The sequence below is a fragment of the Bison bison genome, unplaced genomic scaffold, assembly GCF_000754665.1.
Source record: "Bison bison bison isolate TAMUID 2011002044 unplaced genomic scaffold, Bison_UMD1.0 scf7180017864203, whole genome shotgun sequence".
Taxonomy (NCBI): domain Eukaryota; kingdom Metazoa; phylum Chordata; class Mammalia; order Artiodactyla; family Bovidae; genus Bison; species Bison bison.
In genome coordinates this window covers 3,365,500-3,379,376 of record NW_011494775.1, presented here as the reverse complement: position 1 = coordinate 3,379,376, position 13,877 = coordinate 3,365,500, and the positions used below count along the sequence as shown (strand labels likewise).

At 50.6% G+C, this 13,877-nt stretch overlaps 1 protein-coding gene across 1 annotated transcript in view; it reads right to left on the bottom strand.

The window, feature by feature from the left end:
• CXCL14 (chemokine (C-X-C motif) ligand 14) overlaps window positions 1-5,269 on the bottom strand; it is an 8,430-nt gene extending 3,161 nt beyond the window's left edge. The window contains exons 1-3 of the mRNA XM_010844486.1: window positions 4,939-5,269; window positions 4,659-4,764; window positions 921-1,034 (exon numbers count right to left, since the gene is read on the bottom strand). Coding sequence (XP_010842788.1) covers window positions 921-1,034; window positions 4,659-4,764; window positions 4,939-5,254 — 536 coding nt within the window. The 5' untranslated portion in view covers window positions 5,255-5,269. The remainder of the gene's footprint in view (window positions 1-920; window positions 1,035-4,658; window positions 4,765-4,938) is intronic.
• Between the last annotated feature and the right edge of the window lie 8,608 nt (window positions 5,270-13,877).

Here is a 13,877-nt window from a genome sequence, read left to right as displayed (position 1 = left end):
CTGTGGGATGAGGTGCAGGCCCCAGCTCCTGAGGAACTCACCTGTGTGTGTGTGTGTGTGTGTGTGTGTGTGCATGCACATGTGTACATGTGTGTGCACGCTTCCTAATCATGCTCTGCGAACACAGTGTAAACAGTCTCTGAGTGTGTGAGAGGCAGGTCTGCTCCAGGACAGGCTCACCTTTAGGAAGCACAGAGGAGCCAGGAACTTGTCTGCCCTTTGAGGACAGACATGGGACCTGAGGCGATCAGAGCCAGGAAGATCTGACTCGGAAAGCTCTTTTCTGAAAATGGGGAAACAGCCCGAAGAGGGCAGACATCTGTTTCAGGGCTCTGGTCAGCTGGCCGTTGCTGCCCCTTAGGGTAAGAGTGGCTCTGATTCTAAAGGGTCAAGCCCAAGGTCCTTCCCTGCACCTGCCGCAGAAGGAGTTTATCAGGTTTCTGGGCAGCAGAGGGGCATGGGGCACCTTGAGGGAAGATGGTGTGGTTGGCAAGGAGTTATCCTCATCATCTTGTGGTTGTAGCCAGTTTTAGAGTTAATGAACCTTAAGCAATTGTGTTTCACCAAACCACACAAATCACCGAGAGATCCACGCCAGGTGTTCATCCAGCCGTTCGACCAGGGGAAACTAGGGGTCAGAAAACTTAAGTTACCTAAATAAGGAGAGGAATTAAGACTATCACAAACTTTAGTTCACTAAAGAACTTTCGAAGCTTACAGCTGTCCAAGAGAGCAGTAAGTATAGCACTAAGTGGTGAGTTCCTTGTCCCTGGGAGTACGTAAGCAGCATCTGGGTATCTGCTTACTGTGACAACTGTGGTGGGCATTCATGCCTTAGAAAGGCTAGATGACCTCGAAGGAGTCGAGGATCTGGCTTTGGTAGGATAGTGGGAAGGAAGGTGAGGGGTGGTGGGCCATACCTGCGCTTCTCGTTCCAGGCGTTGTACCATTTGATGAACCGCTTGGTGCTCTGCAGCTTGGGGTGCAGGCAGTGCTCCTGACCCCGGTACCTGGACATGCTCTTGGTGGTGATGCTGAAATGGAGGAAGGTGAGGTGGAGGATTGAGAAGCCAGAATGACAGCCCCTCCGTGTGGCTCCCAGTCAGGACACTGAGAGACTGTGGCCTCCTTTCAAAGCGCCCTACCCATATGTGCCCTCCCTGGTTCCTTCATAAAAGTTTCTGGTTGTCCCCTTAATCTCTGACTCCACATTCAGGTCTAGCCTTGTACAGAGTGATGGGCTGTCACTTTTTCTGCTGGAGCCCCCAGGGTCTGGGAGAGTCCCTCCCCACCCCCCACAGCACTCATGCCTCCCTTAGGGAACAGATGTCAGGGGACCCTTCCAGCTTCTCCAAACCTGGGATGGAGACGTGGAAAGAGCTAACGCCAGCATGGTATATGTGCCAAGACCTCATTCCTTGGATTTGAGGCACTCCATGGCTGGGCTTGAATGTGCTGTGGTCTCTGTCTGATCTTCTAAACCCTAGTTCCCTGGATCCTCTGCAGATTGTTCTGGGGCTGGGCATTTGTTGACCTTGAAGCTGTCTTGTTGGCCTTGAAGCCCATTCTGACTCCTGAGTGTGAAGTCCCAGTTATCTCACCCTTGGGAAGGAAAATAAGACTGCCCTTCAGGTCTCTATCCACCAGTGTCCCAACACCAGTGGAGATCTAGCCACATGGTAGAGAAGCAGGTGGCTTTGTACAGAGTGTAGAGCCTGGGTTTGCATTCCAGATCTATCTCTGGGAGCCTCTTTGAACCCAGTTTGCTCATCCGTAACATGGGTATAATGATAGGACCTACCTCTTAGGGTTATTGAGATGGTTAAAGATATAATCTATGTAAATTGCCTAGCACCATGAACAGTTACTGTTATTAGCCATTGTCATGGAAGACAGGATGGCCAAGGAGAAGCCTTGTGAGGTCCAGGCTGGGAGCGGGGGAGGGCAGGAGAAGCTGCTGCCCAGAACTGCTGTGTCCTTCTCGGCCAGGACTGGGCCAGGGTGGCAGGAGCTCAGGTAAGGAGGAAGGATGGTGTTCAAGAATGAGGGCCCAGCTAGTGGACATGGGAGAAGGGAAGGCAAGAGGTGAGGATGCCACTCCCTGGGAGGTCGCACGCAGGAGGGAGGCATGCTGGGTGCTGGGGTGCAGGCTGAGGGGGCAGAGAGAGCTGGTTGGAGGATGGGGTGGGAGGAGTGGCAAGGGAGGGAGTGCAGTCCGCTAGCACTCTGTGGGTTCCTAACTGAAGTGTTAGGGTGCCCGGGCCAGGTTCTAGAAAGGATCAGGGTTGCCATGAACTCTAGGTCTGCCAGTTGACCGGGAGAGGAAATCGAATTGTGATACCGCAGTGGGGACAGAGTATTTATGGGCAGCCTGTTCTCTTCCCTTCCCTGTGCTCTGAGTTTCCAGGGCCCTCACCATGGCCTCAGCCTCCCAGGGCAGGGACAGGCCTTGTGCTAATGCCAGGTGGCTGGGTTCTGCCTTCGCCACCCCTCTCTATGAGACCTGGGACTGCCTGGGTCCCTCGTGCCAGATCTCAAGCATGGGGCACTGCTGTGGAGTGGAGTCCAATTCCCTCCCCCGTAGTACCTGGTCGCTCCACAGAAATTTAGCCTGTGTGTTGCTCTCTGCCTACAATGCTGCTTTTGCACTTGGAATAAAAGGCTGTGGCCAAGCCAGATAAAAACCCCCTCCTCAGTTAGGTCAGTGTGCAGGCTGAGGATCCCACATCCTGAAGATTGGGGCAGCAGGGGAGGACCCCACGGAGCTCAAATGCTCAGTCATAACACGGGGACTTGGAAACTTAGTTGTGGGGTGAAGACATGAGGATTTCTGCCCCCAGCAATTATGCAGAAATTCTGGGCCCTGTGTCCCTGTCCTTAGCCGTTCTGGGATACTGAGGGTTTCAGTAAGAGCTCAGGGGGTACGTGAAACAGATTGCCCTTTCTAGAATCTTGACTCTCCTGGATCCTTCTGAGTGCAAGGACTCCCACTTGCAAAGCAGGCTGCACCCTGAGCCTCATCAGAGATGTCTAGGTGACACAGGGTGAGCTGGAAAACTTTCTTTAGTTCCGCTTTGGGGCTAAAAACCTGCTTTGGCCAAAAATGCTGGTCCCTCGTGCAGTCTGAAGAGCTCTAGGAGCTTAAGAAGGGAGAAGACCTCCAGCTCTTCAGGGACCGGGGTTGGGTCCTGGGTGTGAAGTGGAGGTTTAGAAGAGGGTGTGTGCAGGGGTGTCCTGAGACCCCTGCAAGTTTTCACAAGGCTACATAAAGCTTTCTCACACACTTGCCTGCTGTCAGTTTCCTTTCTATCCTGAAAAGTGTAGCCACGAAAAAGAGCAAGCCTGTTGACGGCAGGTTCTGTCCTTTGGAGATGTCACTACATCTCATATCCTATTCCATTTCTCCTGTGAGGACTCAGTAGCTCAGCTTGGTGTGTGGGGCATCCTTCAGCACTGAGAGGAATGCAGAGTTAACTTGCCATGTCCCTGTCATTTTCAGCCTGAGAGAGCTGAAAACCCTGAGGGGCTTGTAGCTCTTCCCTCAACTGTGTGACCTCTGGTCCCCTACCCTTTTCCGGTAGTTTTTCTGGACCTTGGTCTGCAAGGTAAGGGGTGGACACAGGAGTCACTTTAGGTACCCAGGAAAGAAGGCAGAGGGATTCAGCTCAGGCCCAGTATTTTCTGAACTCCCCTAACTTCAGCGCCACTGTGCAGCCCCCAGGTGGCAGTGGGAGGGGTCGGGGGGTGGGTGGGAGCTGCCGTGCAGACACTGTGTGGAGGCCTTTGGGCCAGCAGGGCCAGAGAATGGAAGGCACTTGCCCAGACTGAGAATAAAGTGTGTCCTGTTTCTGGGGGAGGGGAAGAGGGGCCAATGGTCCGTGGCAGATATTTGGTAGCGGGTTTGCCAAGGGCTCCCTTCCTGGCCAAGAGCGTATTGATGGGGAAACAGTGGTGCTGGCCTCAAGTGGTTAATTGGGAAGGCAGAGGAGCAAGGAAACTCAGTGTTCTCTTGCTCTGCCCCACTTTTTAAAATATTCTCTGCATCCCCACCAAGCAGTGCTCCAGCCTCATGGCATGTTAACCCCAGCAGAGCCCTTTCCACAGGAACCCGCAGAAGTCCAGCTGGTGTTGGAAGAATGAGGAATCGCTGGAAGCCAAAAACCAGATGGCCATAGTCCCCCATCCAGAAAAAGGCCCTGAAAGGAGGTTCCTAGGACTTCAGACAATGTTTTAATCTTCTCCCCAGTAACAGGAAGGCAGCACGCCTCAGTTTGGGTTCAAGTTTACTAGTTCTGGGTGTATTTTGAGTGACTTCAATCTGGTTGTTCTAAGTTGGCACAGGGAAACCATTTAACCCTGGATTGTCCTAGAAAGGTGGACTGTGCCACACCTAGGCTATGGCTATCCGTCGCACACCTAGCAAGGGTGAACTCAGGGGAGAGGCTGTTTCCGGAGCACAGTACTGTGACCCTTTTTTCAAACTCTTCCAGACTGCCGTGCCAGCGTCCTAAGGACTCGCTGGGCAATTGCAAAGGCTCGCCAAGGCCTTGACAAAGGCTGAGAGAAAGGTTTGTTAGGCTGACCCAGCCCCAAGTTGTGCCCCAGCACCGGGTTTAAGAGCAGCGCGCACAGGCTCACGGCGAAGAGCGAGAACTCACATAACCATCTTCTCCTCGCAGTGCGGGTACTTTGGCTTCATTTCCAGCTTCTTCACGTCGCTGTAGCGGATCTTGGGTCCCTTTCGGGAGCACTTGCATTTGGACCCTGAAAGAGAGATAGCGCGGGGGATCGCTCAGTTGCGCGCGGGGTCTCCGTCGCAACTCTGACCACCCTAGATGCCCGCCCAGACCCTCCGGGATCCCGGGACGCTTAGCAGTTGGCGCCGGGGGTTCCCCAGGACGGGCCGGGCAGGCGCCCAGGGACCTCCCAGGAACTCACCGTCCACGCGCGCGGCACACAGCGCCAGGAGCAGCAGGAGCAGCGCGGCGGTCAGGAGCCTCATGCTGGCCGAGAGGCGCGGCGCGAGCAGGTTTTCGGGGAGGGCGCCCGCGCGTCCGTGTGCTGTGCTTGGTTCGTTTCTGCCCGGAGCGCGCCTCCCGGCTCCGCTCACTCCCGCTGCGCCCGTCGGTGGGAGCTTCGGGGCTGTGGCAGCGCGCTGCGCTGTGCGCTCGGCTCTGGGCTCTCTCCACAGACTCCCTCCGCCCGCCCAGGCCTCTTTTAAATCCGCTCCTGCCCTCACTGCGAGCGAGCTCATTAATATGCAGAACCACTCGGTGACTCACTGAGATTTCTCAACGCGGCGGGGGGAGGAGACCTTCCCCGCCCGCCGCCCGCCCCGGACCGCGATCGCAGCAGCGCACACTCGGAGCCACGCGCGCACTCGCTCCTCCAAAGCTCACATCCGCTACCCTTTCGCTGTCACACGCTCTCTCCTTCACACACTTGCACACCCAGGGTCTGGCAAGCACACAGAGCCAGTGCCCGGCGCCACTTGACGGTGGAGAGAGGCTGCCTGAGGGCACGGCTCTTCTGATTCACAAGGTTCCCTCTGGCCTGCTGTCGTGAGCCGCGAGGGGAGACCCAGGCCCGAGGCCCAGATTTTCTGAGACCTGAAAGGGATTTGGGGCAGTGCCAGGTGTAAATGCCAGCAGGCCTGACTCTAGGGCGTGAGCTGTCTCTATTGGGCCAGCAGCCCTCGTGGCCAGAGCACAGGCCAGGTTTGGAGAGTGGTCACGGGAAGGATGTACAGCAGCGCAGCCGTGTCCTGTGATCCTGGAACTGGCTCAAAGAACGTGTGTGAGACGCTTGGTTACTCTGAAAGGAAGGCTTCCAAAAGTATGTGGTCCCACAGGCCATCACAGGTTCCACTGTCACATCATTCTCAAAACTTAGGTGGTGGCTGGGCAGGGAGACATGACAGTGATAACCATCTGGATGAAGTCCATGCCATGGACATTGTGCCAGGATGTATGGTGTAGTGTGGACCCAGGCATGATGACAGAAATTCCAGCTCCATGAGTTACCAGTGGTGACTTAACCACTCTAAGCCACTCTCATTGTCTATAGGGTGGGAGGAGTCACAGTGCAGCTGTGAGAATTCCGTAAGACCAGAGGTGGAAAGTGTTTGAGTACCTGACCAGCAGTTAGTGCCCAGGAAATGTTACCTACTGGCATCATTATTTTATGTGTATCTATGATATATTATGTATACTTATATATAGTATATATGTGTGTATATACATGTGTATATGCGTGTCTATGTGCTGTGCTGTAAGTCACTTCAGTCGTGTTTATGTGTGTCTATGTGTGTCTATATATATATGTATATATATACACGCACATAAAATTCCATTTTTTTTACAAGTTTCTTTCGAAGTTGGTATTTTAATTTCCTTACTTGCTGGGTATTATTGGAACAGGCTCAGAGAGAAGGGCTTCCCAGGTGGCGCTAGTGGTAAAGAACCCACCTGCCAATTTAGAAGATATAAGATATGAAGTTTCAGTCCCTGAGTCGAAAAGATTCCCTGGAGGAGGGAATGACAACCCACTGCAGTATTCTTGCCTGGAGAATCCCATGGACAGAGGAGCCTGGTGGGATATGGTCCATGGGGTCACAAAGAGTTGGACACGACTGAAGCACCTGAGTACCCACACAGAGAGAAGAAATGACTTCCTAAGATCACATAGCCAGGAAGCAGGTGGGGCCAGGAGGGGCCCTGGTGGTGTGGCTGCAGATCTGGGGCTCCTGTCCCTGGGCCATTTGGCTTCCTTCAGGCCTGTGTGCCCTTCACTTGGTGAAGCATTTCCTTGAAAGACCCGGCAACAGAAGACAGAGTGTCTCAGACTCCGAGGGTCCTTGGACTTGGCTTCCAGACCAGAGCTGGAGCCAGGGCAGAAGCTGCCAGGCTCTGGCAGCTCTCACAGCTCTGTGCTGTCAGTTCAGCAGCTCCCTGGGGGCTCAAGTGCCAGAGAGGATCCTGGGGGGATGGGATGAGCAGGCTGCTGAGGGCTAGGGTGGGAAGAGGCTCTGCCGTCTCTTCCTCCTGAGAGAGCCTTGGCTGCCTGGTGGGGAAGCTGAGCCGTGAAGAGCCAGCAGAGCCTGTGAATGGGCTTCAGGCCATGTCCTGAATCCTATGCAAGCAGTGGTCTCTATACTTAAAGCAAGGCCAACTGATGGGTTTATGCAGAGGATAAGTGCAAGGGAGTGATTTTTGTCATTTATGTTAATTTTTAAAAAATTTAAATAATACAAAATTAGCATGTTTGTTACGGAAAAATCAGAAAACACAAGTCTAAGAAAACATAAAAAATACACACATAATTCCATCCACTCAGCAATCAACACCAAGATGCTACAGTGTTATCTTTGCAAACCCTTCTGTTTTGCTTACCATGCATGTGCATCAGTGGGATCAGCTTGCATGTCCTATATAATAACTGGCTTGTTTTACCTATCATTACATCATCAGCATTGTCCCATGTGACTGGTCTTGCTTCTACAATATCTCTTTTAATGGTATTGTTTGAGGCCATATAGTATAATGGCTAAGAGCTTGGAGTCTGGAGTCAGACTGCCTGGGTGTGAGTCCTAGTTACTAGCTGTGTGACCTTGACTTGTAACCAAACCTTTTTGGGTACTGATTCTCTCATCTGTGAGATGGGAATGATAAGGGCACCTACAGCTTGATAAGAATTAAATGAGATGGTGCATGTAAAGCTTTTAAGGGGGTCTTTTGCACAGACTAAGTGCTTAATAAGTGATGATTATTAGTATTTTGGATGCAGTATGTCCCATTGTATGGGTGCACCATAACTATTTTAATTACTTGCTCTCTGCTGGACATTTGGGTTATTTTGAATGATATACTTTTATAAGCAGAGCTGTATGACAAATATACTTGTAGCTCAGTTTTGCCATAGCCATTTAAAACTTGAATCATATCTCAGAAATACAATCACTAGGCCTTGGGGCGTGCCCATTTTAAGGCTTTTACTGCAAATTGCCCTCCAAAAATATAGTACTTTTTTATTCTCCAAAGGGAATTTCTTTAATACATGACTTTTGCAGAGCCTCTGAAATATATATATATTTAACAAAATTATTTTTATCATATTTATTTCAAGAATATGCTGATTAATTAAGTGGGATCTAACAGCACTAGGGACCATGGGCATTGTGCTGTAATAGGAGGAAGTGGTTGACCCTAAAAATAGGGACCACATTTCTCCAACTTTCTGGACCAGATCAGAGGTCAGACATTCCAGTGTTTTGTCCCCAGGTTTAAGCCTTAGTCTGTGTATGCTCATTTTTGGTTTGCAAAATATAGCCATTGTATCTTTGCAAATAGGGCTCATCCCTGTTTATGTGAGCAATTCTGGGACTGTGGGTCCACGGGAGGACAGGGGCCCCTGCTGCTGGTGGGTCTGTGGGTGAAGCTGCTCAGCTGGGAGAAGGAAGAGGGGTTTGACCATAACTTCAGGGCACAGAGTTTTTACCAAGCTCAAGTGGGAAATCTTTGAGTAGCTGGAGGTTCAAATGGGTGAGGTACTTCTTTGTATGTACAATGGCATCACATGACTTGAGGAGATCCTAGGCATACAGTGAAGGACTCACACATGCCCTGCTCTCTGGAGCTCAGTCTAGTGGGTATGTGTGTGTGCACGTGTGTGTGTGTGACAATGCCACAGCTATTTACAGTCATGCTGGGTTCTATAGAAGAGGCAGACGAAAAGTGTGGGGGCACGGCGGAAGGAAGAAGCAGAAGCGAGGAGCCATCCCTTGAGGAAGTGGAAAATGGGCTGAGACTGGGGATCTGCCCCAGGGTCTTGATGTGATCATATCCATTGAGCATACACTGCACGCCAGGCTCCCTGCATGGTGCTGGGGATTTAAGATGAGCAGAGGCAAGGACTTCCCTGGTGATTCAGTGGCTAAGACTCTGCGCTTCCAATATAGGGGACCTGAGTTCAATCCCTGGTCAGAGAACTAGATCCCATGTGTCACAGCTAAGAGCTCGCATGCCGCAACTAGAGATCCTGTGTGCTGCGACCAAGACCTGGTGCCACCAAATGACATAAATGTGTGAGGATGAGTGAGGCAGATGTGCCCCTGACCCCAAGGAGCAAAGAGTCTAGTGGAGAAGAAAGACACTAATCAAGTGACCACAGACACACATGAGATTACCTCAGAGCTAGGTGCAATAAAGGGAAGCTGGTATTATGACCTGACCGGGGAAGTGCCCATTGGGTTGGCATTTGAAGGATGAGAAGGAGTTCACCAGGTGACAGTGGGAGGGAGGCCACTCCTGCCCCTTTCCAGTCCCTGCTCCTCACACAGTGATCTTCAGGAGGACCCCTTGCTTAAAGCCCTTCTGTTCCTGAGCTCACCCAGAGCCCCACTCAAATCCCCAGCAGGTCTCTATGGGGTCTCGTGACCAGCATCCACCACACTGCCTTGTCTTACCCCTCACATGTGTCCACCCTGTCCCCGTCTCAGCAGCTTTGCACATGCTGACCCCTCTGCCCAACCTGCTCTTCCCCAGTCAGATGTGGGCAGCTGGCCCTCTTCTTACCGAAGCCTCAGCTCAAATATTCACTCTTCAGACCCCATTGCACTGGCATCCCCAGCCCTCTCCCTCCCAGCAGTCACTCTCTGTGCCATTGACCTATGTTACTTTTTACATCGTATGGACAACAAGTTCATGTTACACTTTTTTTGTTTAAAGATTTATTTATTTATGGTGTTTTTAAAAGATTTATTTATTTATGGGTTTTCATTGTGGGCTTTCTCTAGTGGTGAGTGGGGGCTGCTCTTCGTTGTGGTGGTGGGGTTTTTCTTGTTTTGGAGCATGGGCTCTGGGCGTGGGCTGGGCTCCAGTAACTGTGGCACATGGGCTTGGTTGCTCTGAGGCATATAGGATCTTCCTGGACCGGGGATCGAACCTGTGTCCCTGTATTGGCAGGTGGATTCTTAACCGTCAGACTACCAGGGAAGCCCTCGCATTGCACTGTTGTCATGTTTGTTCTGGAGTATATCGTGGTCATCCTCTGATTTCCTGGTTCTGTGACGGTAGGTACTGGATCTGTCTTACTCGTCCTTTGTGCCCGCAGCAGTGTGTGGCACGTAGTAGCGGCTCATTCCGTACCTTCTGAGTAAATTTAAGAAGCATGTTTCAGGCAAAAGCCCAGAGATGTGAGAGAGCACTGCTGAGTTCAGGCTGTGTAGACTATAAGGTCATGGGTGTGTGTGTGCACACATGCATGTGTGAGTGTGTGTGTAGGGGGTGGTTAAGGGTGCCCATTGGTAATGCCATATTTCCAGGCAAACCAGTTCTTCCCCAGGGCATTGGCTTTAGAAAAAAGACCTTGGGGAGGAGAAGGAGGTGAGTGAGCAGTAGTGTGGTTTTCTAGGAAACCCCACAGGTATCTGGGCACTGGCCTCCTGAAAGGGTTAAAGGCTAGGCAGGTCTCGCTAGGGAGGCCAGAGCTCCCCAAGCCACAGGAGGAGACAAAGGTACTTTTTTTTTTCAGCATTCCTTTATTACGCTTTAACCATGTAGGAGGCTCCTTTAATTCTGTGTTGCTATAAAAACAATCGACAGTCGGCTCTTCCTGAAAGTAACTTTTTTCCAACCTTGAACTGCTAACTGCAAAATAGTACATCTTATTCATGGAAATGCTTTTCTTAAGATATGTTAATGAACTTAATGAGTCTGCATTACTGACTCCATGGACATGAGTTTGAGCAAGCTCCAGGAGTTGGTGATGGACAGGGATGCCTGGTGTGCTGCAGTCCATGGGGTCAAAGAGTTGGACCCAGTTGAGCAACTGAACCTATGTTAATGAAACTATGTATCTTGTTTAAAAGTCTGTTTTCCTTTAAGACTTAGACAATATATCTTGTCCAGAGACATCTAGTTCAGAGAAGGCTCCCCTTGTGCAGATATGTATGTTGTGGGAGAGAGCTGCACCTGGTGGAACTCTCTCAGCCTTGAGGTGTGTCTTTTATCTATGATCCACAGTTTACTAATGAGTATAAGATGCCTTGCAAAAACTGGCAAGGGGGAGGACTCTCCTGCCCCCTTCCAGTGCCTCTTGCTGGGATCTTTCTCTATCCCTGTTGCTTTAATAAAATCTACACAAAACTCTGAGTGACTGAGACTGTCTTTGGTCCCAGGGTTAAATCTTCTTCAGAGGCTATGAATCTGGCAGCACTGTTCACAGTAAGCTATCATCTTGGGGGCTCATCTGGGATCCCAAGACAAAGTGTAAGCTTTCATCTGTCACTCCTAAGTCTGCTGAGAAGGTGCATCTTGACTGGTCGAAGCCGGTTTCCCGCCCTGGGAGCTGGGAGACATATGGATTCTTCTCTACCCCTAACCCTGGGCCTTCCCAGTACTGACCTTCTCAGAGGGAGACTCCCTTTGTACTTCCCTGATGATACAGAGCCATCCTAGATTCCAGAACTGAAAGGTGCTGGTGCCCCACCTAGCCTTCATTCTGCAGATGACGATGTTGAGACCCAGAAATGGGGGTGGGCATCACACAAGCATTCCAGAGCATGAACGTCAGCCAGGTCCTGCCCCATCTGCTTAGACCACAGTGAAATCCTGGGCTCCAAAGACCTGTCTGGCCCTGACAACCACTCATTACAATGGGAAGCACCCCAAGATACCTGCTTTCATTGGGTGGTGTAGCTGCTGGCTGTGTGTGAGCCTGGTGGGTGCCCCATCCTCTAAGCCCCTCCTTCTGCTGAAGTCTGCATGCTTTTCTCTGAGTGTCCAACCCGTGGAACCCAGGGCAACCAGCTGCCTCATCTTTGATAGTTCTTCTTTAGCAGTCTTGTGTACTGACCTCCTTCCCAGGGCCTTGCTCTGAGGTGGAGAGGATGTAGGACTGAGGTTCCCCAAGTTCTTTATGTTTGGAATGCTTAGGGAGCCTGAGCATCATAAGCCCAGAGAAAGTGGTGCAGGATGTAGCCAGGCAGTGTTGAATTAGGCTCCAGTCAGTCCCATGGCCGGAGGAGGCGATGGCAACCCACTCCAGTACTCTTGCCTGGAAAATCCCATGGACAGAGGAGCCTGATAGGCTGCAGTCCATGGGGTTGCACAGAGTTGGACACTACTGAAGCGACTTCAGCAGCAGCAGCAGCAGCCGCCCCATGGCAGCTGAGGGTTGACTGAAGGTGCTGTGGATTCTCCCAACATGCGAGACAATGCTGGCAGCAAATATGACAGACAGACAGGTAGCATTTATTCATTCAACACTACCTCATTGCAGACAGGCATCTTTACTACGTTAAGAATGAAGGCAAATGCATTTTCAAAGAAGGCCCTGATGTACAAATGAGCAAAGGCCATCAGAGGACAACTGGGGGAAAATGGAAGAAAAGCAGTGATTAGCCAACCCATGAAAGAATGTTCATCCTCATTAACAGTCGAGGTAAAGCACATTAATGCTTCAGTATTGTGGCATACAATAGTGAAATATTTATTTTAAATAGTAATGTCTAAAGCTGCAAACTGAGGAAAGGCCATATAACCATTACTAGCAGGGTGAGATTCGGGGAAATCATATTTATTGAATGTATCCAGAGTGTTTCACGTAAAACTATTTCATCCTTTTAATCCACTTCAGAAAATCTGTTTTAAAAGTTGACAAAGGAGAAATGCCACATGCAAAGATATTCTTTGTTAAAAACAGTTAACCTGAAAGCCCAACGCAAGGGAATTGTTACCTAAACAATGAAAGTTCTAAATGAAATATTATATGGGTGTGAACTCATGATTACAGGATCTGAGGAATTCCACGGAGTAAATGCTTATGTAGTACGTAGAGACCACATAAGGTCATGTAAACCCTGTGATTGCAAGTATGTAAAACAGCAACCACTGTATAAAACATGGCAAAGACAGAGATACAAACATCATTCTCTTTGAGTGGTGGGACTTTGGGCGTCTTTTAAAGCTTCTCTCCTTGCTTTCCAACTTATTTGAATGTTCTTAGTATAAAAGGAACTCAGGAGCGTTCAGTGAAAGAGTGAGGCTTGGGGCAAACCCCCATGATAGGGGTTGGGCATGGCTGCCATGGGCTGGCCCCACAGAAGAGGCACATAGAGTCCTCGGTGGTGCAGGTAAACCCTGCACTGAGGATCAGGCCCCATCTTTGGTGCTGTCCCTACTTTTCTTGGCATAGCTCATGACCTATCCCAGCAGCATCATCTTGCCTTGTCCCGCCTTGCCTTACCACTGCTTCGTGTTGGCAGCCTGGGTTCTAGCTTCTTTTCCAGGCCTCTGTAAGAGTTTCTGGAAAACATTAAGCTGCTTCCTAGCTCCAGGCCTTTGCTGGCTGCTTGTTCTTCCTGAAGGCCCTTTGCCTCTGGGCCAGGCTGGTTGCTGTTTTACCTAATGAATCTGCAAAGAGGTCTTTTCACAGGGACGCCTTCCCTGCCTAGGCACCTCTGCCCTCCTCTCCCCACCCTGTCTCGGTCTGGGAGGGCCCATGGCTCTCTGCGTGGTGCATAGCCCCATTTTCTCTGTAGTACCACTCCTCACTCCTGCAAAGCCTTCTTCAAGGACTTTCCCTCTTCAGTTCATGAGCTCCAAAGGGCAAGGTGGTTGTTTTGTTTCTTTCCTTTTTATACCGGTGCCCTGGCACCAGCTCAGCGCCTGGCACACAGCAGATTCTCAATGAATGAGTGATGAATAAATTGGCATGTATCACACTTTACTTCAGTCTAGTGAGCTCTGGAGTCAGACTTTCTGGTTCAGAACCCTAGACTACCACACAGTATTTCTGTGTGCCTCTGCTTCCTTGTCTGTAAAGAGGATAGTAATAATAATATTACAAATGGGATTGTGGTGAGAATTAAATTAACT